This window comes from Chlamydotis macqueenii, chromosome 3, assembly GCF_036417535.1.
Source record: "Chlamydotis macqueenii isolate bChlMac1 chromosome 3, bChlMac1.mat, whole genome shotgun sequence".
In the NCBI taxonomy this organism is placed as follows: Eukaryota; Metazoa; Chordata; class Aves; order Otidiformes; family Otididae; genus Chlamydotis; species Chlamydotis macqueenii.
In genome coordinates this window covers 25,402,663-25,428,681 of record NC_141558.1, presented here as the reverse complement: position 1 = coordinate 25,428,681, position 26,019 = coordinate 25,402,663, and the positions used below count along the sequence as shown (strand labels likewise).

General features: G+C 37.2%; 1 protein-coding gene across 2 annotated transcripts in view; it reads right to left on the bottom strand.

Annotated features, from left to right (window-relative positions):
- Window positions 1–5,702: 5,702 nt before the first annotated feature.
- The window catches only part of MCPH1 (microcephalin 1), a 134,084-nt gene continuing 113,767 nt past the window's right edge, over window positions 5,703–26,019 (bottom strand). For both annotated transcript variants that reach the window (XM_086743983.1, XM_086743984.1), the window contains 2 exons: window positions 9,248–9,485; window positions 5,703–5,867 (listed from right to left, as the gene is read on the bottom strand). In XM_086743983.1, the coding sequence (XP_086600109.1) occupies window positions 5,812–5,867; window positions 9,248–9,485 (294 nt within the window). In that variant the 3' untranslated portion in view covers window positions 5,703–5,811. The remainder of the gene's footprint in view (window positions 5,868–9,247; window positions 9,486–26,019) is intronic.

Below are 26,019 nucleotides of genomic sequence, written 5' to 3'. Positions count from 1 at the left end.
GGAAGGTTTTGTTTGATGAGCTAGAAGAATGAAACAAGTAGTGACTAAAACTGGGAATATGGCAAAGAACTGCACAAATAATCTTAGGAACAGGAGTTTGGTGAGCGAGAGGAACTGATATTGCAAGTGTTGACTGAGGGAAAGATAAGAGCAGTCAAAATGGAAACTATAATTCTGGGCTTGGACAGCAGTTCTGGCAGAGAGGGAGTGATACATCTTGAAGTTTCTGTTAAAACAGACAGACAGGCTGTTGTACTAATTTGATTGACAAAGACTAAGGAATCAGAAGGTACTGTACAAGAAATAGATATTTTTGAAGAATACGAAGGAGGAAAAGATGATGCCCAGTCACTGTATAATATAAAAGTTGTGCTGTTTCTTGATTTGAGTGAAAGGATTTGCTTGTTTCTCTTCTTCTGCAGACAGTACTTCACTGCCTAGTAGCAAGGTCTGCGATATCCTTACCAAGGAGGTTTTTCCATCTTTGTCAAGGCTATTTCAGCTTTACTTACACCATGCTCCAGGCTGCATTTTTTTTTTTTAGTTTTGTATGTAAATATCCTTGCATTGTAATTTATTCATGAAATCATCTCTGTATCAGTTCTCAGTTGTAAAGCTATATTCTCCTGTGATTTTTATAGTATATTTATTTAATTATCCAAAGTTTTGAAAAAGCAGAGTCGTAAGAGAGACCTAGGTACAGCAGAAAGTAACCACTTCCAGAAGTTTTCAAGTTTCAGCCTCAGCTGCTTTGCTTGTTATTAAAAGATCCTGTCACAGCACTAATATTGTGAAACCATCTCAATGTGCACACTCCTCCCTAAAGACCTAGTTTTCTCTCTCTTAAAAGCCTTAGCTGTATAGTTCCATAAAATCTGACATGAAGAAGGAAAAAGCAAATCCCAAGCAAATCCCAAACCTGCCTGGACTGGTAGTAACAATCCTTTCCCCACCTCACATGTAGCTTCACTTCTTTTTTTTTTTTTTTTTTTTTTTTTTAAATCTAAGAACAACATGAAAGACATTGTGGGCATTGATAAATGCCCTTTTGGAAATAAACACCCCAGGGTGGTTTTGGCTCTAGTGATAGTTCAGGTGCTTTCCAAACAACAGAAACTACTAGGCAAACAACACAAGCTGGCACGGAAGAAGTTGTATGAAGGTTCAGCTAGCGTGACCTCAGGATTCCCAGGGGCGAGGAAGGCATGGACCTGTCGGCAGGCTGGGAGGGCTGTGCCTCCGGCACTACGCCACAAATCACTGCCAGTCCCTCTGAAGGATGCTGGCTCCAGCTGTTCAAAGAAACCTGCAGTCCTACACTACACCTGGCTGCCACCTATCAACACCTCAGCCCTGCGCAGGAGTTTGAGCCACTCCCGGGTGCTTGGAGGGTTGTTTCACATCTGTATCAACAGAACAAAAAATCTGCTTTGCTGGTTCCCAGCAAAAGCTCTTAGCAGACACCTGTGCTGATAACCTCAGCACCATCTGTTATTTATCTGCTACTGACAGCTTTAAACCAGTGTATTGTCAGCTGCCGCACGGTGCTGTAGTAAGGGCGATGCTCTTCCAGACCCCACCATTTGGTCGTATCATGCAAAGAGCTTATTCTGAAACACAGCAATAAAAGGAGATCAGAAATAAAGCTCTGCCTAATGCAATAGGACTACAGCCATTTGGTTTTCTGGTATTAGATCTGTCATTAAAGAAATCAGATTGCTGGCATAACTGTGCTTTCCACAGTTTTCAGTCTGAGCAAGTATTCTTCTTTTTTTTTTTTTTTTCCCCCAGTGGTGTGTGTTGCTCTTGAGGAGAAACTAAGTTTAATCAGCTTTCTAAGACGTTGTTCCTAGGATACCTCCATTTTATGCTCTAGAAGTGTTAGAAACACAGCCACAAAGCCATGGTTGCTGCTCAGAAATACAAATTAAAAGCACCTTTGCCTTACAGTCCCTAAGCTGATTATAGGTTTCCACAAAACCTGCATGTGTGTGCTAGCAACTTCCTTGCGCTGAATGTGCTGATAACACTTTACTACATAACGCAGTCATGCCTAAATTACATTCTTCAGCTCAATTAAGATAACAGAAGTTTATTATAGTGGAACTGTAAACAGAAAATCAAGTGATGCAATAGTTTCTGCTAGTTATTTTTGTTTAAAATGTAACAACCCTCAGAAGGTTGCCTATAGTTGAGTCAGGAAAATATCCAGAAACATAAAACCAACTCAAAAAATCTGTAGTCCAGTAAGTCAGTACCAATAAGCTCATATACTAGGGGCACTGTGAATATTTAGAGGCTTTTTACTTATTAGATATACACACTCTAAATGCAGTTGTAATCTAATCTAAAACTGATTACAAAAGCAGAGAAATGGGAAAAAAGAGATGTGTGATCCACCCACCTTAGGAGTTTCTGGCCGTCTTGCTTTCAAACACAACCTTAGCCAATTATTAGTCACTGTAACTGTAAGGAAATTGTTTTAAATCCTAATTTATTTTTAAGGATATACTGCTTGAAGAGGACACCAATTTTGCTGCCATTCTGACACAACTCAAGCAAGCCATTCTTCAAGGTCATGCCCGTGTTTGTCCTCAGTATTTCTGCATTTGCCAATGTGAGTCCCCAGTAAATTATGCAAAGTATGGGAAAACCTCTTCCTATCTCTGGAAGAGGAGGAGGGAAGAGATACTGGTGGTCTCTGCCATCCGAGTGATATCACCTGTACCGCAAATGCAAGTAAAATGAGTTAAAATAGGACTTATGGTGAGTCTCAGGAAGGAATAATACTTATTTTGACTTTTCAGTTTATTTTGGTTTAAACAGATTCCTAATCAAATTAAGCTAACTTAAAAAGATCTTTAATCATGCTACTGTGATTTTGTTAGAGATAGCCTTTAGCAGGGGTGCAGGAGCTCTCTGAGAAGGAGAGACAGCAGCTGAGCTTAGTTGTTTTCACAAATGAATGGCAAAAATATTCAGGCAGGATAAAAAAGGTAAAGTTAAGACAACCTGTTTTCCGAAAAAAAAAAAAAAAAAAAATTGAGAGAAAAAAAGGAAAAAGTAGATTCCTGATAAGGTGAGCAGAGGAGACAGTGCATGCCTGTGTCAGTTACACGCTGTATGTTGAAAGATCTTAGCACCAATCAACTCAGAACTACCTATGAATCAATGATGCTTCACATTGCCGGGTTTTGTGCCTTTTCTTCTGTGTGTTACCATCCTTAGGACCTTGGTATCAATCACAGAATCATAGAATCTTTAAGGTTGGAAAAAACCTCCAAGATCATCAAGTCCAGCCATCACGCTAACACCACCATGGCCACTAAACCATGTCCTGAAGTGCCACATCTACGCGTTCTTTGAACACCTCCAGGGATGGTGACTCCACCACTTCCCAGGGCAGCCTGTTCCAGTGCCTGACCACTCTTTCAGTAAAGAAGTGTTTCCTAATATCCATTCTAAACCACCCCTGCTGCAACTTGAGGCCATTTCCTCTTGTCCTAAAGTACAAGTGTTTTTTTGTTTGGTAGATTTCTTCTGGCAAATAAATCATTTGACAAGTTTTGGTCATTCCCCATCCTGTGTTGGTTTACTGAGGGAATGACCAGGGTCAGTGTCTTTTCCTGTTGAGGCCTTGGGTCTTTCTATGTGCCTTCCTTCTAATGCTGGGGTGGTTGAGAACCCACACTAGGGTACGGACGTCAGAAGCTGTTTGTGTGAAAGACTGCAGACTATAAACATGAAATAGTATTTCTTTTTTGCTGCCTGTACAACATGCTAGTCTTTGGATTGAATTCCGACCTCTCCTGTATTCGCTATGTACTATTACAAAGCAATAGTCAGTATGGACGGACAGCACGCCTGTTACCCATAATGTGAGACCAAAATTAGGCATTTAATTTCCTGCTGGCTATATTTACCTGTGTACTACAAATTCTGCAAGAACAGCCAATAGATAGGGCTTTCTGTCAAACCATATAATTTAAGATTACATTATCTAAATTGACAGATTGTTTTATCTGAAACATTTTAATTTAGAAAAAACTGCATCAGACTTTTCATTGTCAAGTCTGTTACACATGCGGCTAATAAAGACCAACAAGTTGATCCAAGAATTTACAATTGAAATAGCTGAGACTAATCTTAAGAAGATTTATGAGAAAACTGATTTGGAATGTTATATTATATAAATTAATAGTGACAGATTTTTATGGGTAGTACACTTAGGAAATGACTACAAAATAAACTAGGAGGTCGTAATATTCAAAGTTAAGCAATATAATTCAAACAAATTATTCTGTTATTTACTGGGAACCATATGTTCACATGTCACAATCTATTTAAGTATTTATATTTTAGTCTATAGTACTTGGCAAGTAGTTTCTTAATAAAGGGACTCATAAGGTCAGGGGTGAAGAGTGATACTGCATTACCAGTGCTCTGCAGTAAATAGGTAAATAATTTCGATTATAAACAGCACAATTTCTAGACAGACTTGATTACAAATTTTTGTATCAAACATACCAGGTTTTGTTTCAAGCATACTTTTCCTAGCTAAGGTGCTGTTAAAAATGTACATGTCAGAAAACTAAGCAAGGAAAAGACCTCAATAAATTATATTTTCTAGTTTATATACTAAACCTAGCTATATAGCACTTAAGATACTTGAAAAGAAGATGTTAACCTTTTGAGTTACAGGTGCTCAGTATTTCTGAACATAAAGTCAGTTTAATTTTCCATAAAATAAAATAACTTGGAGCTTTTCCATTAAGAAGTATGTTTAATGTTTTACAGAGCAACTATACAAATGCAATTTGTGCCTGAAACAGCCTGCCACCCAGATACTGCTGAACTTGTTTTGAAGAAAAAATTTGTATAATCCTCAAGTTTACAGACATTGTATATCCAAATCCCTTAAAAAGCCCAAGAATTTAGAACAACGCAATAGAATGGCAACATTTACAAGCCATTGTACCTTCATTGTTCCATAACAACTCAAAATAATTATTTTTAGTACAGTTTCACTGCCTTACACTGACAGTACTCTGAGGGGAGCACTGAGTTTGGAGGATGAGTTACATTACTTCATTATACATTAAGTTACTTGATAATACATCATTCTCTATGATGATGATGATGTATCATTTTGATGGACCTTGCAGATATTTAAAGGAGGTTGTACATTTATAGATAGTCAAGTGTGATAGATTAAAGATATTTGCACACATTTTTCAAGTCTACCTAAAGGATTTAATGGTATATTCCACTTTCAACATATTCTGGGACTTGAATGATGTACTGTCCTTTTAGCGAAGAAGCGTAATTAGCAATGGTCGTGAAGATGTGGCAACATGGGCCTTCAGCTGTTCGCATCCCACGGGATCCATGCATCTGCATTGCTAGTACAGCTCCTGCTGACTCAGGCACCCTCACTCATACTTTTAATTGCACATACTTTAATTGCATATCTTAATTGCACTGTAACATGATCAGCTTCACTTAGAGATTAGAAAATATCTTTCCACTTTCTCCTGGTGAATAATAATTCATTCCACTTTTAGGTCCGAAGGTCTTCAACAAATAAATAAAAGCAAGATTACTTTTATTAAAGATGTACTTTATTATAAAAAAAGCTAAAGATTTCACAAGATGAGCACTTACACAAGTAATAAAAATGTAGAAAACATTTCCCTGTATTTATAAATATGCAGCTTGCATTTTCTTAGCAAGTCTATTCACAGTTTAGTTTTTTGTTGAATCCAAACTAGGCTTGTTTCCTTATAACCATATGGAAGCTCTTGAGTTAGCTCACAGCTGAAAAATGTAGTTTTCCATGGGACATATTGTATGCTGAGTGATTGAGTCTAAAAGAAATAAAAAAGCAGGATTATTTAAGATAAAATGCACGAGAAGCAGATTATAAATCAACTATGTACTTCAGAGCCATTTCTGGTATAAAACAGTTTGGTGGAGCTGAGAACCCAGACAGAGAAGGTCCCTAAAAAAAGCAGTAAACTGATAATACCACAAAAAGTTATAATTTATGTAAGTTTAAAAAAGGTGCTGCATTATCTACCTATATGCTTTTTATTGTGTTCAACTAAGTGAATCAATTGGTAGCTGGTTTTAACAGCAGAAAGCACATAGCCACAAACCAACTGGATTGCAACAGTGAAGTGTCAAAGATCAGACAAAATTTCAGATCTGATTTGATTTATTTGATTTATATGCCAATTTATAGGTGACACTGTTCATACTACTATGTAAGCAGTTGCTGAAAAAGGGACTGAGCTTCAAATGCATGTATCTTTCCTTTAAAGTACCATATAGAATCATAGAATGGTTAGGGTTGGAAGGGACCTTCAAGGGTCATCTCGTCCAATACCCCTGCAAGGAGCAGGGACATCCCCAACTAGATCAGGTTGCTCAGAGCCTCATCCAGCCGGGCCTTGAACGTTTCCAGGGATGGGGCCTCCACCACCTCTCTGGGCAACCTGTTCCAGTGTTCTACAACCTTCATTGTAAAACAATTTTTCCTAATATCCAATCTAAATCTACCCCCCTGTATTTTAAAACCATTACCCCTCGTCCTATCACAACAGGCCCTACTGAACAGTCTCTCCCCATCTTTCCTGGAGGCCCCCTTGAGGTACTGGAAGGCTGCTATAAGGTCTCCCTCGAGCCTTCTCTTCTCCAGGCTGAACAGCCCCAACTCTCTCAGCCTGTCCTCATAGGAGAGGTGCTCCAGCCCTCTTATCATCTTTGTGGCCCTCCTCTGGACTCTCTCCAACTGATCCATGTCCTTCTTATGTATAGAAATACTTATTTTTTCCAAGTTTTGATGATTCAAATTTAAAATCCTTTAGCTGGAGCTTGCATAACCGTGCTTTGCAAGCAGGACACAAGGATTAAAAAAGGGACCATCAGACTGCAGAAAAGAACTGAGAAATTTGTAAAGGGCACAAAGAATTCAGACTCCTTTTTCATTAGCAGCCAAATACCCAATTCCTTCCACCCACTGCTGGACTGAACATGGCCTGTCCGGCTGCAGTAAGCTCATGAGATACTGGACCTGGAGTGAAGCAGAACTCCATGAGACCAGTAAAAGAGTGGGACGTGCCATATGAGTTGCATGCCACTTTAGATCATTACCTTTGTCCATGTGGAATTTATGACCAGAGTACTACTATGTGAAACTTTTTTGTTTAATTTACTACATCATATTTTTAGTCTTGCACAAACCTCTGGTTTCCTCATCTGGTCACTTTCTCTTGGCTACACTTGCTCTTTAATTCTTTTTTGAAGCTGGAGAAAGGCACAATAAATAACATCTTCTTCTTATGCCTCTCTCTCAAATCTTCATGATTTTATGTTATAATTTAAGAAAAGATCAAATAACATTTGCATTTAGATTAGTATTTTACCCTTATGGCTCACTTTTCCTTTCTTCTTTAGGGCTATTTTCTTTCAGGTTTCAAGTCATTATGATCTGATAGCATGAATGGTCAGGAGATTAGGACTTGCTTAGCAAGTCTCGTACAACATCAATTCATGTAGTACATATATTACTAGAGTCTGAGTGAGGCACTATCTAGAGGACTCTGACATAGTGTATGACGAAAATGTAATCTTATTTTTTCTAGTATGCAAAAGGTCTTTTTCTGGGAAATATCCTCATCTTGTCTTAAGAAGGAAGAGGGTCAGGCTGGAAGCTGTAAATTGTAGATAGGTTATCAAAAGCTTTTCTTTGAGGGTGAGGATATTGCAATTTTACATCTGATTCCCTGCAAACAGATAACCATTAGAACTGTGGTGTCCATAATGGAAAAGCAGTGGACTAACAACTCACAGAAAAGTGACTGCAGGTTTTAAAAAGAAATGTTTTGCCAGTGAAACATCTTGCAAGTGAAATAAAGACTGCAGAAAATTGTATTTCAGAGGTACAATATATAATTCAGGACAAATTATTAGAGGGTGCCAATTACCATGTTTCAGTAGGGCTTTGCCAGTTTATACTAGTTAAAAATCTTTTTTACTACATCTATAATTGAAATACATGCCATTTTAAAACAATTAACCTATGGGAGTTTCCCATAATTTAGTTTGCTCTAAATGAAACAATCATGCAAAAGATAAATTTGAAAATCTCTGGATGAAATTTGTTCTTGGTAAAATTACAATGGTGAGTGCCAGGGCCATCATAAAACAGTCTTAGATCATAGAATCATAATAATGGTTTGGGTTGGAAGGGACCTTTAAACCTCATCTAGTCCAACGCCCCTGCAAGGAACAGGGACATCTCCAACTATATCAGGTTGCTCAAGGCCCTAACCAGCCTGACCTTGAACATCTCCAGGGATGGGGCATCTACCACCTCTCTGGGCAACATTTTTCAATGTCCCACCACCCTCATTGTAAAAAATTTCTTCCTTATATCAAGTCTAAATCTACATCTTTCTAGTTTCAAACCATTACCACTTGTCCAATTGCAACAGGCTCTGCTAAAAAGTTTGTCCCCGTCTTTCTTATAAGCCCCCTTTAAGTACTGGAAGGCTGCTATAAGGTCTTCTCAGAGCCTCCTCTTCTCCAGGCTGAACAGCCCCAATTCTTTCAGCCTGTCCTCATAGGAGAGGTGCTCCAGTCCTCTGATCATCTCTGTGGCCCTCCTCTGGACTCTCTCCAACTGGTCCATGTTCTTCTTATGTTGGGTGCTCCAGAGCTGGACACAGTGCTCCAGGGAGGTCTCATGAGAGCAGAGTAGGGGGGGCAGAATCACCTCCCTCGACCTGCTGGCCACCCTTCTTTTGATGCAGCCCAGGATGCGGTTGGCTTTCTAGGCTGCAAGTGCACATTGCTGGCTCATGTCGAGCTTTTCATCCACCAGTACCCCCAAGTCTGTCTTGGCAGAGTTACCCTCAATCCCTTCTCTCCCAGCCTCTACTGATACCGGGGGTTGCCCTGACCCATGTGCAGAACTTTGCACTTGGCCTTGTTGAACCTCATGAGGTTCGCACGGGCCTAATTCTTGAGCTTGTCCAGGTCCCTCTGGATGTCATCCTACCCCTCAGGAGTGTCGAGATGTAAGAAAAAGTCCTCACCATGGATACAACCTTCCCGAAAACCTAACTGTAGCAGTCTGTTCTATTTTCTTCCCCCTGTAACCTCAGTTTAGTGAACTATTTACAGTCAATTTTTGAATACATATTCCACAGTATTTTATGTGAGTTGAAATTTAGTGTCTTACCTAATATCCATTTTTCTGATAAACATGTTATTTCCTGGTACTTCTTTCCTGGGTTTTTTCCTATACAGATTTTTGCCTGCCGTAAGGCTTTACATATTTTCCCTCCTGACAGCTGTATAAGTTCCATTAGCTTTTTGCAGGGCGGCTGACTGGTAGGAGATACAAACATTACAGGCTGGTTTGAAAAGAGATTCTGCTGGTATTTCCCTGTTGATAGGTGACGCTGAAGTCTGCAGATCTATATTTGAGGAAACAAGGAAATTTATTAACCAATGTGTTGCATTTCCACTCAAAGGAAATCTAATCCTTATCCTCATTAATTCAGAAAAAAAAAAAAGAATTACAGTATGTAAATATGAACTTTACTTTTTCAGACATATCAGAAACTCTTGTTAAAGTGCACAAAGAATTTGCTATATTTTATTGTTTTAGCTGTTTTGATACAAGAGCTTCAATGTCCATGTATGCTATACTTGACCAATATAATTCCCAAACCAGAACTGAGAGTATTTAGTTACAGGTCAGGTGGTTTACCTATAAGACTTTTAAAAGCACTTGACAATATTATTTTTCACCATAATCTTACATGCTTACATTTGTAACACTGGCCATCACACAGAAATATCAAGAGATATTCTAAATAATTACAGTTTTTCACCATAAATGCACACTGTGAAAACCTTTACAATATACAATGCTCATCAGTTTGTATCGGGGAACTTTATAAACTTATCTAATTCAGAGTTTAAGCTACTTTAGGACCTCTTTTCCCTTCCTGTGCTCCACATTACCATCTGCATTTTCCCTCAGATGTATGAAGTGACACAAATGTACCAGAACTCAGAGCAAACTGCTTCATATAAGCTGTCTCCACAAAAGCAAAAAAAGGAAGTCCTCTGTGAATGCTTTCCAGCTTGTAACATTTGGTCATTATAATAAAAACCTACGTTTTAGACATGTAAATCCTCATCTGAATTCTGAGATCTCCTCCATCAATAAATATATTTTCTATGATTGTTAATTCCTTGGCTCTCTCCTGAGAATAAAACTAAGTTGATTCTTTGTGTTTTAAATTCAGCAAATTATAAAGACAGTGACTGCTATGGTTGAAGCAGCCCCAAAGTCTCGGTACAATCCAAGAAATACCCTTTATTTTCTATTCTTCTTTGAATTTAGGTTTATGAACGACATGGCACCTAATCCTGTCTAATGGAAGTCAAACAGCTGCTAAATAGTTTTGTTGATCACAGTATCAAAATGGAGTTATATTGCAGATTTTGGAGGACCAAAGCTCATTGAATGTATATGATGACCCTTCCTGTATGTAAGTTGGCACTCGATATTTTACACATGGGCAGAAGATCTAGTTTTGGGCGCGGTAGAGTACTGCCTACCTCCATCTGAGCAGAATGCTCTTCCATGAGTATCTGTCTGCTGGATGTCTTGATGTCATGAAAAACAGAAAACTAATCATTGTATGGTTTTAATATATGGTATCAAATCTGGAATTCGCTAAGTGTACCACTTGCTGATGGGTCTTGTGGGGCTTAGAGGCTATGATCAGTGTCTTAAAATGGGACTGGCTCAAGAACATAAAACACTTGGCAATCTCTGATGTACAGAGCAGTGTCATGATTTTGATATTACTAAAACTGCAATCTGCACAATTTTGAAAGTACAAAAGTGCTTGTGGTATGCAAGGACAACGAATTAAAGAATGCACTATAAGGAAAAGTAACAATCCCTGCACATCAGTCTCAGAACAGCCTCATGACAGATGCAGTGCCATCTTAGTTGATCTGACACAGAGGTCTCTGGAATTGTTTATTGGGACAAATCAGCTGCAACCGATAGAAGACAATTACCAGCTAATACTAGTTTATCTAAAAGAAATCAGGTTTAACTCAAAAAGACAGAAGTTACACTGTTTTTGTCAATCTGGAGCTCTTAAGATTTTATAGATTAAAATTATTAGGATTGAGAAGCTGTTATCTTAAAAATGCAATAGGACTTGTGTTAGATAGAATACACCAAATATAACTTGTTGCAATCCTGCTATTTCACATATTTTAGGGAATTTGATTTAAAAGAGATAATTGTATTCCCACTTCCTCAAACATTTCCTCTGAAAGGATTTATTTGCTGCCACTGTAATGAAAACTCATTATATGATACATCTTCCTATAGAGAGAACGGTTGGATTAACTTAATATTAAAAGCAAATGCATACAGAGCTAACCATGAAATGCAAGTTTGGAGCACCAAACAGTGCTCACCTCAGCTAATGTCCACAAAGAGAATGCTTTATTCTATACGTTTCGTACATGTTAAAGGAACCCAGGAAAGTGAAATGCTGACATACTATGGAGAGGATTTTCTTAAACTTCCTTTAAAATTCCAGCTGTGTGCATGATCAGTGCATTTGAGAGGAGGGCAGGGTAAGAACATGGTACATCTCAGTGGCATCGCCAAAGGAAGGCTTCAGCATGGAACATCATCTTTACTTTTCCTTCGATCACCACCACCACAGCTTTCTCGACAGGTTTGAATTTGCTCAAGCGCACTGGGTCCAGACACTGGTCATAGAGACAGGAAAAATTGTAGCACTTGCATTCAGAGCTCAGAGAGTAGTCTGAAGGGTTCACGTTGCTTTCTGGACCACTAACCTGAAAGAAACGCTACCAGCCAGTTGCTGAAAAGGCAACTAGCTGACCACACAGGGTTTGGTGGTGGGATGAGAGGGCACAATCCAGCCCTTACTCCTGAATTGACTCAGCTGCCTTTGCAACATCAAAGCCTTTGCGGCACTCCAGGGGTGCTCCCAGCCCTTTGAAACCATACACATTTCACGTAAGCTTTTACAAATAAATGAATAATTCCTCAGCAGAGACGGAGCCTGGGAAAATATGAGACCCCAAAAGTGACTATTTCCACAAATTGTGTATATATCAGTTGGTAGTTACAGTTACAATTGTGTCAGTCCCTATTATAACAGACAGCACCAATTTTCCTTTCTAAATATATTTGTTAGCAGATGGACAGAAAAAAAAATGTTAGAAAAGCATCTATTTACTCTTTTTGGTAAGATCCTAAGTGCTAACCTCATTCTTTCACTAGCTGGATGAATAGCAGGAAGATGACTCTTATATGTATCTATTTCTCAGAAATGAACCAGTAATTTAGATGTTTGTTTGAACCCAAGTCTTGAAAGGAAAAAAAAAAAAAATCACTCTTGACAGAAGTAAAACTTGGGGAATGTATGATAAAGAAATAGAGCCTTTCTTCATTATGAAAAATACCCCAACAAACATTTCACCAACTTTTGTTCCTCTTGTAACTGATTTTCAAACCCTACAAACCAAAAGAGCATATATTAAAAAACACCTAAAACTTTGCAACTTTGCTTAGTTGCTAAGTGGGGTGCAGGAACAAACACAAAATCTCCATAAAATTCCAAGGCTGTGGTCTTTTTATGAGGCTCAGGAGATAGCCATCAAGTCCCATGAAGGTATGGGACTTGAAGGTATCTCTGTATGGATACCTGAATTCATGCAACAGAAAATGGAAGACTAATTCTGGATGTACTTGGAAATTTTTCAGCATTGAAACTGCTAATGTCCTTTGTACAGCACACAATTTTCAGTGTACTTCCAGAAAATAGGCCATGAAGAAATTTCCAGTCTAAAATGCAGTACTAGAATAATAATATTTCACAAAAATGAAATGGATAATATATTTATGATTTATTACAATTAAGAGAAATTGTATTTGTAGGCTAGAATTGAAAATGTGAAGGACTGGCTTAAAAAATAATTTGTAATAATTATATATGTCTAAAAATTTGTGCATGCATTACACAATCAATGTATGCATAACAGTAAATCTTTATTATTAACTTTTCTTATTCACCATAGGTAAATAAATCTACAGAACCAAACTTACAATTTATTTTGTCATTACTATTTGAGCATTGGGCATTTAATATAGGATTGGAAACCTTACCAGTACCTCTTTGAAAAGGCTGTTTTTTAATGAAATATTTACTGAACTTATGGAAAGCTATAATTAATCTTGGTTATTGTTACTTGCAAAAGTCATAAATACATTTTATTAAATGCAAACAGCAGAAGACAAAATTGCAGTAAGTTTTAAGAGAGAAGATTGTATATGTTGTGGTTTATATCTATATAAAGAGCAAGTATTATTTCATTTGAATTTGGTAAGAAATTGCTCATTTTCGCTAAGAGAAAAGGATTGAACCATTGAAGTCTTATTGACTAATTCACCACTCTGCAACTATTAAATGACAGAAAACCATAAAATTTTGTCAAAGTCAAAAAAACAGACTTGTTTTGATAATCTACAAATTTAACAAAAAGAGACACATGAAATCGCATATTCATTGAATGTAGTTGGGTGATGTTGCTGTTAATCTCTAAGATTATAATATTCATATTATTTCAGTATGGATAAATATACTGGCCAAGTAATATTTACATTCTGAGTTACTGTAATTCTGTACAAAGACCTCATGAAGAACACACTCAAAGCTGCAAAACTGTTAGGAAACACTACACTTGCGCGGTTATATGTGTTTTCAGACAGTCCGTCATTTAGTAAAAATTTAAAAGAAAAACACATATGTGGAACCCCACGTACATGTAAAGATCAAGGGTTCGCACACATCCACACAAGTGGAGCATCAGCCTGCTTCCGATAAAGAGGAGCGTACTGCAGCGTGCAGACTTCTGGAAGGACAGTGATCCTGCAGTGAGGAATTTGCAGAATCTGCAGGATCCTGCAGGGATCAAGGAAGTTTGTGTTAACAGTGCAGTCCTCCTGCAGGACAAAGAAGAAATGCTCTCTTTTTCATCTTTCTAAATACCAGGTTTAATAGGAGAATAGAAGCGACTAACCAAACAGCAACTCTGTTTTTGTAGCAACAGTGTGTGACATACATTTTCTACTTAAATTAAAAGCTCAGCATTTTAGTTTGATTTCTCTCTAATTTATTTTAGTAGTTTCCTGTTATTTTTTAACACATTGAAAGTATTAAAATGGAAATAACATTCACTGAAAATCTTTAATTAAAAATAATTAAAATTTATATTGAAAACCTGTACTAGATTGGTTCTCTCCAGTACAAAGGAGTGTGTTAAGAGCTGGAAACAATTTCCTTCAGCAAGCTGTTTCACAAAGAAATAGATCTTCAGCTTTGAAGAATCTTATCCAAATTAACGCAACATCATATGGATGCAGGACCCCAGCTGGCTCAGGCCGTACTACTGTACTATTATCTCAGCAGCATCGGGGATTTCATTCCACTCTTTGACATGAAATGCATTTGTTATTGCTAGCAATCTTTTCCATCCTCAGAGCACAATTCAACTTGCAACATTCATGCAAATTATTTACAAATATTGCATCCTTATTTCTGAATATTTACTGAAACAATGCTTTTCCATTAGTTATCAATATAATTTGTCAAATTAGAGAAGCGTAAGCCTTCAGACAGACAGAAGTGAGAATGTACTTTCTGAATGCTTGGTAAGGCAGCATTAGCACCCCAGCACATACATACAAACGGAGAATACCTATGGGCAAACCTGATTGATAGATTTGTGCAGTGGAAGAAGACTGGTGCACTGAGCCAGCAGCCAGAAGTGGGAGGCGATAGACTGGAAAATTTGATCCAGAAAAAAAGAAACCTTCGATATCTGGTCTTGAAAAATAAAAAGGAAAGTAAAAGAAGGAGAAATGGCTTACAGTCAAGACTATGTTGTCTGGAAAATTCTTTAAACCACAGTTTTTTCCCCTCCTCTGTATAGTCCTTCATGTAAGTGTTTCCTGGCCAAGATGAGGGCAAAGGGAAGAACGCTAGAATCCAGACAATTTAGCTGATATTGTTTCTTTCCACTGCGTGTTGGCAGACAACCTTGCTTCTCTCAAATCCCATAGACTGATAAGAAAAGTTAATTTCACCAATTTACTCTCTGAAAGACTGAGTCCCACTGGGAATACTGGATAAAAATGTTTGGCAAATAAATCTACTGTTTGGCGGATGTTCAAAATTATACTGGAAGATGTTTGAACCATTTTTCCGGCATAGCACATTTTTGCAGGAAAAAAAAGATACAAATTCACTTATTTTTAGTTTAATTTCCTTGTTTTCCAGAGGTAGAACTATTTTTAAATACTATGTAATATCAACATTATCAACTATAGATTAATAAAAAACAAATTAGGCTAAAACAATAAGTCTTTTCCCTTCTGAGGGTAAGCACAACTTCTAAATCAAGGAGCTGTATTTCCAATACACGTCTTAAAAACACTCTGCTAAGATCATTTTTTTACTATAACTATTTGTTTGTAATTTCAAAAACATTATGAATTAAATATATTTGCATTTGGTTTCAACGCAAATTATTCTTGAAAATTAAAAAAATCCTTTAATTGCAGATTAGCTAACGAAGGAAGGATTTTTCAGGATTAGAAATTTAAACCTTGCTTCATAAATACCTCAAGAACTTGTCCATCCTCGTTTTTGTCTTATTTCATGAGAATTAAAGTCAAGTGACTAACAGACACTGATAAGACTGCAATTGCAGTTGCAAATTTATGTCAAAATTCTGCAAATAATTACCAATTATAATTACGTGTTTTCCTCACCCAAATATCAATAAAGCAGGACTGTGCCATGCATCACCGATATACCATGAGGATTACATGTACTACAAGTGACAAGGCCCCAAGGATCCCAGTAAAATTCAAAGACAGAAATTCTCCACCTCCCTACATAATGTAGTCCAATGCTTATCTTCTCCTGCAGTTAGAAAGCTTTTCTTAATAATATAACCTAAATTGCCTCTGCTGCACGTTGAGCCCGTTACTTCTTGTCCTAGTGCCAAGGGACATGGAGAACAATTTATTCTCTTCCTATTTGCAACAACCTTTTAAATATTTGAAGGCTGTTATGATGTGTCCCCTCAGTCTTCTCTTCTCTAGACTAAACAAACACAGTTCTTTCAGTCTTTGCTCATGGGTCATATTTTGTAGACCTCTGATCATTTTGTTATTCTCCCCTGGATTCTCTCCAATGGATCCACATCTTTCTTGAAGTGCAGTACCCAAAGCTGGACACAGTACTCCAGCTCAGGCCCTTCCACTGCTTTCCATACTGCAAACAATTAATGTCTCTTATTGTCCTGGTTCTGTCTAGGATAGAGTTAATTTTCACCTGAACTGGGAGAGGAGCTGGAGCTGGTGGCCCCTGTGGCTGGGGGACACAGCTGGGATAGGTTACTGATTAGCCAACAGCTGGGATAAATTGACCAAAGGGCTGTTCCATACCCTGGGACATCATGCTCAGGGTATAAGTGTGAGGGTGCTGAGGGGAGCCTCCTGCTGCTGGGGAGGAAGCTGGGCATCAGGATCTGCTGTGAGCTATTGCACTGCAAGCTATGTGCCTCAGTATTTTCTGTTTTTCTGTTATTGGGACTTTTTCTTTGTTTTCCATCTCTGTTCTGTTTTCTTCTGTTATTCTCTTAAACTTTTTTTTAATCTCAACCCATGAATTTTGCCTTCTTTTCTTTACCGGTTTTCATCCCTGTCCCACTGGAGAGGGGGTAGGAGTGAGCTAGAGACTGCGTAGCTTGGCCCTGAGCGGGGCTAAACTGTGACACTTGTGTATAGCGTTCCTGTTCACACATCCTAGTATGCCTGCTTCTTTTATCGGAGTATGGCATTGGTGACATACACTGTTTTGGATCCGCTAAAATACTCAGTTGCCCTTTTTGGCAGAAATATGTCATTGTCAATCTTGTCTTGTGTTTCTGCAGGTGATTATTTCTCCTGACTTTGCACTTGTCCTTAGTGAACTCCATCATGCCTGTTGCTGATTGTTCCTTATAGCTCTCAAGGTTATTTTAATTCCAATCTGTAGTGGCTTAACCCTGATAAGCAGCTAAGTACCACACAGCTACTTGCTCCTCCCCCACCTCAGTGGGATCAGGAGAAGGATCGGAAAGGTGAAAGTGAGAACTCATGGGTTGAGATAAAGATAGTTTAGTAATTAAAAAACAGAGTCCATCTGCAGTTCTACTGCTTTAGGTCATGATTAATCAGATTTTCCAGCCTGGTAGCTTAGCAAAATCCTAGACAACAAATGCAATATATGGATGGGATAGTTGTACATTTTATTCCAGTTATTCCAATGTATGCTGGTGTGGTGGCCTCATTACATGTATGACACAGAGCTGATTTGGGCATATACAGATCCTCTGTGCAGCAGATCTAAGTAAACTGTGTTGAATCCGCCACTCTGTACCTGGCACTCTCTATCTAACTCAGTTTTTAAATGCATGCAGGTTCATAGGTCTCAAAAATGCAAAGGAGGTAAAGTTAAATGAGTTTTTTCCCTAACTGAACTCACAGTTAACCAAATGCAGTTGAGCCAATGTATGAACCAAGAAAATCTCAACCTCCAAATAACTTGCTTTAGACAACCAGCCATGACTTTAAAAGGTATGTAATATATACATAGACATGTTTTTTTTTTTTTCCTCATAGCTGACAAAAGATTATTCTTGCTGGATATATCCTCACAAGACCTTCAGAAAAAAAAAAAGATACTTCTTACATTCTTACTTTGAAACTAATCTCTTGGTCATTCCTGTTGAATGTACTTTTGGCTCCCACTATGGAGCAGCCATCAAGGGCACAAACTGTAATCCCTGTGGATGAAATACAGTTGGAAGATGTGCTCAGTTCAGGGGAGCAGACTGGAACGAGCCCAGAGCCCTGATGCACATATTGTGTGCAAGGTGCTCTCGGCACTAGCTCGTGTGCTCTGCAGATCCCATTCCATTCATCTGTATTACTGGCTTATAGACACAGGCACAAGTGAGCGTGCAGTCACTTCTGGCAGCTGTAATCGGCTAGAGACACGGGTGTGGGATGCTTCTTTCAAAGAGAATTATTACCTGCACAAAACCAATGACCTCAACTAAATTTAGCCTATTTTTAAATAATGTTTGCAACTTGCCCTTATTGTTATCTCATAATTCATTCTCACATGGCAACAGGAAGGAGGAACATTAATTGCATCTTGGCATTTATGCCCTCATATTGCAACCATTTACCCATATCTTACATATAGTAACCTCTAGGCTTACTGAACTCTCCCAACCCACATAAGGCTAATTGATGTTGTTTTTTTAAACAGACTAGTACCTATTGCATGAGACCAGTACCTAATCTATGAATAGGTCATTAATTTCAGCAGAGTAGCTTAAGGAATGAAGTATTAATGTAGTAATGAAGTAAATAGCAATGTTAATTATATGTGAGTAAATGCATCTGCATTTACAGACTGAAATAATACATTTCCAGCTAAGTATATTTCACTGATGAAAGGCCACACTGAAACAGAAATTCCATGAGCTAATAACATGCTGCAGTTCATGGAAAACAACTTGATATTCCCCGTGGTTCAATACTACACATAATGAAGATACAAGGCCTGGAGGCCTAGTATTTGCATAAAATACATTAAACATTATAAGTTCATTTTAACTACCTTAGACTTTTCAGATATTGAATCATTTTAGACAGTCCAACTTTCTTTTTTAATCAACACAGGATATTGTGCAGCGGGCTTCGAGAATGACATTTGTTTTGCTGGCTTAGGGATGTGGGGAATCCTTCCATTTGCCTTTACCAGTAAATGATAAATCCAGTGCTGTCAACAGATTTGCTATACCTGGCAAAGTGCAGATTAATAATACTTTGATAAATAAAAGAGTTTTCTATTCCAGTAATAACAAAGTGAGTGATCTTGTTGAAAGGAAAAGCCTGGCAAATGTGAAGGGTTACACAGATGCTCCCAAAAGGCTCATTCCCCAAACAGTTGTATTAACCCACAATAAAAGTAATCTTAACATTAAAAAAAAGTCCTAGTTTTATCTTTAAAATATGTATATGTGAGTCTTTTTGCTCTACCTCAACAGACTGAAATGATTTAAGTGAAGGCAGAGTACATTCTTCTCTCTACTCTTTAGTTTTAGCTGAATGCCATTGCAACGCCCAGCACTAACTCAGTGTGTGCCAAACATGAATTTTTTTAAGCGTCATTTAAGTTTTAAAGGCTACAGTAAGTGATGGGAACACAATCGTCTTGGGAATCTACAAATAACTTTAAAAAAGCTCATAAATCTAGCTTTCATGGTTTGGTTTTCAACAGCTTTATGAAATATGTCAAAGCTTGAACACAGTGAGTTCGTTTTCCTTCAAATTTCTTAGGATTGGCTTTTCTCAATCTTTTTGATATGCTGCAGTGAGACAAATAAAATGGATTTGGCTTTAAAAAAACATGCATCAGCAATTTACTTTTTTTAAAAAAATGCTTTGTTCTTTTAATTTTTTTTTTTAGTATCAACAGAGGAAAAATGTACCCTCTAAGTAGGGCAGCCTAAAGTGTTCCCTCATCAACAAAAATATAAAATGCTTCTGTTCAGCACCCAGTGTATTACAACATAACAGACCACATCCTAATGACAAAGTGATGTATAATTAAAAGCTGTTTTTTTCTTAAATTGTTTTAAAAAGAGGCATGGTAATGATTCAGCGCAGCAGAAACCCAGAGAGTTACATTCAGAAGTTGAATGCAAACCTCTGTACTTGCAGTGAAACACATGCACTACAACGACAACTAGCAGGGAGTGCTTGTTTTTTGAAATATGAACTAAAGAGTCAGTTGAAATTACATCAGTGTTCAAAAACTACTGAAATAAACCCAAAGATTTCCTGGCACCACACAACTGGACGCCACTGCTGTGAAACGCTGCCAACTGCAGAACCAGACCAGGTTCAGGTTGCTTTCAGAAACTCCTGATAGAACTACTGTCACAATCACTTCTGGTCTACAATTTCCCTGATTAGTACTCCTTGGCAGCAATACTTCTTTATGTGTAATAACATCTCTTCTTCACTTAATCTATGTCACCAATTGGAAGAAGAGATCCCACAGAAAGTATGGAAAGCAAAGACATTTAATCCTTCAGCACTAAGAGTGGCAAGTGGTGCTGCCAACAAACACACACACAAAAAGTGTTTAAATATGTAACCAGGTGCTTTTTGTCAGTCATGTTTTTAAATGCCAATTACTCAAGAAAAGTTTCTTTAGGAGCATTGCTTTCTTCATAGGTGCTAAACAAAGAACATGATTAACATTGTCTAGTTGAAGATTCTTTCCATGAACTCTTGTACTTTTTAGCATGAAAATAATGTAAGATTACAGAAGAAAGAACTATATTGTGACAGCAAGCTGGGATGGTCTTCTGTATAGCTGAGGGAGAATGGTGTTGTGAATATAGAGTAATTTTAAAGCTATAAAAGTTGGTAGGCTAAAGACATAGTAGCTAGCACCAGATTTATTCTCTCTGTTCTTCTTCTTCTTTTTTTTTTTTTAAATCAGAGAAATTTTCAAGTTAATGGCAAGCCTTTGAAAAGAGTTTATTTTATTTAAGTGAAAAAATAATTCACAAACCACAATGATAAATTGTGCCTGGTACCAAATGATGCCTTTCTAACAATAATTCATTCCAATATCTGTTTTGAGGGGTTGACGCTTGTCAGCTTTTGAGCTGATGCACCAAACACATTTGCAGAATATTATCTCACTGCTTTCTTCTCAAGTGTCTACAGGATGCAAAGTAAACACTGTGTGGGTAACCTTATCAAATGCTGAAGGAAAACAAAAGTCTAGCATTGGACCTCAGTTGTTGCTGCAAGCAAGAAGGAGCCATTTTAAAACATAAATCTAATTTAGAATATAATCTTACTCCTGATTAGGATTTCAAATGCATTTCAGATTTCAATATGTGATTAACTTTTTTTTTTTTGCTTTTTTCTTTTCTATTTTCTATTACTTACTTCAATTTTTTTTTTAGTTACAAAGGTAACGGAGCAATATTCATTTGACTTATCTGATATTTGCAGGAACTATATTAATGAAGATAAAAGAAAAGTGGGACTCTACAGGTAAAGCTATTAAAGTGCAAATCTAAAGTGGCAGGAAGATTCACTGAAAAGTGAATCACTGATTCACAGAAAAGTCCACTTCTGTTTACTGCAAATGGAGTGGTGATCTTTTTAAAAACTGATTAAAAAAAATTTATAAATTCCATATGGAATTTGGTTTTCTTTTAAATTTGAGCTTGCCAGCTATTACATGGTTAAATACAGAGAACTAGGCAGACTTATTATGGTAGTGGACTTTCAGCGACTTCTCATGCGAGCTGGGCAAAGTTTGTAGGGTCAAACTGCTGACCCTGTCCTCCTTTCTGAGTTCCTTTCCTATTTTCCTACCATTCTTCGTCTAAGAATGTTGCAAGACAGAAAGGCTACTACTTTTTAATCTATCTGGATTTTATCTGAAGTGCTTTAGTGAGAGCAGAAAGCCTTTTCAAGAGGTTGTCACTGCATAAGCAAACAATTGCAATGTGAAAACCAAAGGATACTCAGCAAGTACTGTATAAAAAATATGAGAAGCTGAGTATTTCAGCTTCAATGCAGGATAAATACTCTCAAGCACAGAAACAGTCATAGTCTTCAAACAAAATTACTAGTTATTTTCTAGTCAAACAACTGGATAGCTTAGGTAAAATAGAAATGCTCTCTAACAATACAAACTACCATGATGTAACAGAAGGTACTGTTGGTATGCATATGTACTGCAATACTCAGAGGATGGGGAAAAAGAATCTAATCTAGCTAGCCCTCCATAACGACGAAGGTTTAAAAATGTCCTGCACACTTACTGGATCATGTGTCTATTTTTATTTTAAAGTTATATTAACTTTAAAATTTAGGAGCTGATATGATAGTTCTAATACTACCCATGGAATTTTTTTCTTAAAATTACATTATTGATTAAAGTGCTAACACACTTATCCTTATGCTTGGACCAGTTACTGGGAGATCTACAAAGTCATCATTGCTCAGACCATTGATGGAGGAAAGGAGAACTCACTGCACAACACTGGAGTACTCCTGGAGTTAAACAGACAAACAGTAATGATGGAATTTGGAGGGAATTCAGTAAAATCCTTCTCATTCAAAGAAGGCCAGTCTCATACAGCCCTTGAAGGAAGGGAAAAGCTAAGTCTTCTACAGAGAAGATACACACACAAACTCCCAAGTGCCTTTTAAAGATTTCACAGCTAAAGAAAACTACATGGTATTGTCATGCTCTTCTCTGCTGTATAACAGACCTCTTATTACAAACAAACATGACAAAAAAGAAATAATCCCATACTAAAGACAAACCAGTAGTTTTATCAATTATCACCTTATCAGAGATGGTTACTTCTACAGTTTGCAGTAAAGCTGAAATCAGGTATGAGAAGACTAGCAGGTGGAAAAAACCAGAATATTTTGATTAAGCAACTTTACATTATTTCATAAATGAAATAAATACATCAGGTTTTTTAAATGCATATTAAAAGATGAATATATTCACCCAGACACACTCTGGTTGTGTCAACATGATATACTTACAAAGCATGCACATCAGGGTGACGGCTAAAAAGCAACAGAGAGCTTTGCACATAATCTAAAACTAAATCTGTATGTAATTTCCTTCCCTTTGTTAATTGAAGATTAAAACTAAATCAAGGGGAAGCCTTCTATGAGACTACTTCCAACAACAGATGACTCAACTAGCACCTGAGAATTTGTTGTGCTTGTGTGTACTGAGGTTCTGAACTTCCTGTTTCAATAAAATACCAAACAAGTTGTGTTTCCTTTACAAATAAGCTATTACATCAAGCCCTGTTCCTATAATTTCAGTTTTTGTCCGCATTCCAACATTTTCCTTGGCAAATGTAGAAACATTCTAATTAAAGAGAAGAGAAAAACAAGCATCATTCATCATGGTAAGAATGAATGCTCAAGAGAACATCCTTACTGGTTACTTTGTTCATTCAGTTCAATTTGGCTTTTGAAGTGCACTGGCATGCAGTTCTCTGAGATGACACAGGGGTAACAGGGTTTTCATTAACAGTGTCTCATGAAAGCTATGAAAGGTAATAATCAATTTCCCTAATGCCATACAAACATAATGCCATCTGTGTGAAGTGATTCAAAAACACCTTTAAAACACCAGAATACTTGAAATACACTATTCTGTACAGCAAAATTCACCTATTATTACAACTTGCTAGATCCTTTAACACACAACTTGAATTTTTTTTTTAGCAGAAATGATCCTATATTTTCCTCAGCATGATCTATGAGATCAGAGTAATAAGAATCCTTTACAATGCCCTCTTTCCTTAATTTTCACAGGTTTTATTAATGTTTAGATTCCTGAAGAAAGACCTCTGTCTACTTCATTTGTGGTTACCATGAGAAAGACGACTTCCCATGAAAATCTAAACACCAGACCTGCAAACACAACAGAACATAAGTACAATACAGCCTGTATATTACAACATATGTGGTTTCTTTCCTAAATTTATTTAACTGTGGAATCAGAAGTGCTGATTCACCATGGCAGAAGCTCAAACTTAAAATGACATTATAACAGGAGTTATAGTTAATCAGACAAATGCCATTTTGGATAAAAAAAATTCACTATTACTAAAAAGTGTCCATGCGCACATTATATCTTCGTGGGGGGCACTATTTCTTTTGCTCATAAACCAAAGGAAAGTTGTCAGGCAGATGCAGTTAAAACCCCAGTCAGTTGCTCAGGGTTGTGTTCTAGACAAATCTGGAATGCAGGAGAAGAAACACGCACTGTAAATGGTTGAAGCCAGTAGAGGATGCTTAAGACTTCTGATCACAGAAATAGCCACTACGATGTCTGCAACATCCTCCAAAGACAGCATTAAAATAGAAATAGTCCAGTTAATCCTGAAAAAATCCCAGCTTTGAGAAATGATCTCATCAACCTCCAGAAAAAAACACAAAAACCCAAGAAAAAACATTGTCTAATTGCATGTCAGATGAACCAATGTATCTACTTCAGGCATTTCCTTCATAAGTAAGCAGCAACCAGCCCAGTTCACACTGCACAGAGAATATGATGGGATCACACTATGCTACCGCTTCAAGAAGGCACATCTTTGGCCTTATAACCAGGTGCTGAGCCACACCAAAAACTCAGTGGGATGGGACAAACCACTTTCCATTATTTATGCCGTTCCTATTTTATAGTTTTTCTTCTAAGCCACAATCAACTCAGCTACATAATTTCAAATGACAAGCTTTGTGTAAAACTTCTTAATCAAGATATACATAGTTCTTTACCTCCTTCATGTTAGACTAAACGCAGAATTTCAATAATAATAGTCAGTAAAACCCGAAAAGTTTGACCTTGCTTTGTGTTGAAACTGCAGCTCTTTCAGGCACTTAAAACTTAGCTCAATTCAGGTAGGAATCTCTGAGGCTAGGCAAAACCTCTGATAGATCTCTAAAGCTTTAAGACAAGTTTTTCAGTTTTAACATGCTAGCAAGGAACCTTTTAAGCTGATTCTTAAATGTTTTTTTTTTCCCTTTGATTCTAGGCAGTTAGTATTAAACAGAATTTTCACACTTTTTCCCTGAATTGTCTAAAATGTATTCATTTAAAAGATAACAATTAACAGTTACTGTTAAAACAAAGTTCCACCCTGTTCAGACTGCCCATAAAACTCCCCTCCCTCCGGCAAACATACTCCATTAAACCTCTCTCTCTGCAATTGCTTTAAAAATAGTCAGGCCGTGCACCAAAGACTACTGAAGGTCAGCAGAATCAGGCTGCCTGGAATCAACTCCACAGGTAAAAGTCCCTCATGCCCACTATTGCCAGAGTCTTCTGCTTGAAACAAAGTCGATAAAGCCTCCAGGCCACAAAGAAATTTGGTAAAATGAAGGAAGGGTGAAGTGTGACCATTCAGCCAGATCAGGAGAAAAAAAAGATGGAAATATTCTTCCGTAGATCAAAAGATCTACTGAGGCAGATACTATCTTTTGTTTTGGATTCGTATAGTGCGTTAAGATGCAAAGTCTGGTTTTATGTTCAGTGGAAAATAATTAAGAAATATTACCATTATGATAGTAATATACTGACTAGCAAAGTGAGACTCTTTTTGATTGCAGCCTCTGGGACCAACTTTAGGCAAATAAATAACAGTGTTTTTAAAAATCACAAATTCAGACGATCTTTTAAATAGTTCTGATAAATAACTTCAATACACAAGACATAAATCATTGTAAGAAAAACATGACAATGGAACTTCTTGTCTTTGAAAAAGCCTCTGAGGTCTAAACCAGAATCTCATCAACACATAATAAATCACAAAATAGTAAGAATAAGAACAGAAGTATGTCTATATATACATACATACACTCACAGGTATAATAAATCAAAAACAATGCAAAATAAATCAGCTGAAGTTGTAATTTGTTTCTGCAACTATCTTATGAATACATTTTAAAATTGATGATTTTTTTTTTGTGGTTGGCAGAAAGGTATAGGAGTTAGGAATCAAAGGAGTTTACTACAACTTTTATATCAGTGAAACTAAGACTAGCAAGACAGCATTTGGCACAGGTTCATGTAGCATTTTCTCCTGAATTACTCCAGCCTTGATTTTGGAAGAGAGAATACAACAGTTATGACCATACCTTAGACACACTTATGAGAGAGTCTGAAAAGAGGAGCTGCATCAGCTAAAATGTACTTTCTAGTGCTCTCAGGAGGTGAATAAGACTTTCTTGGCCCTCTA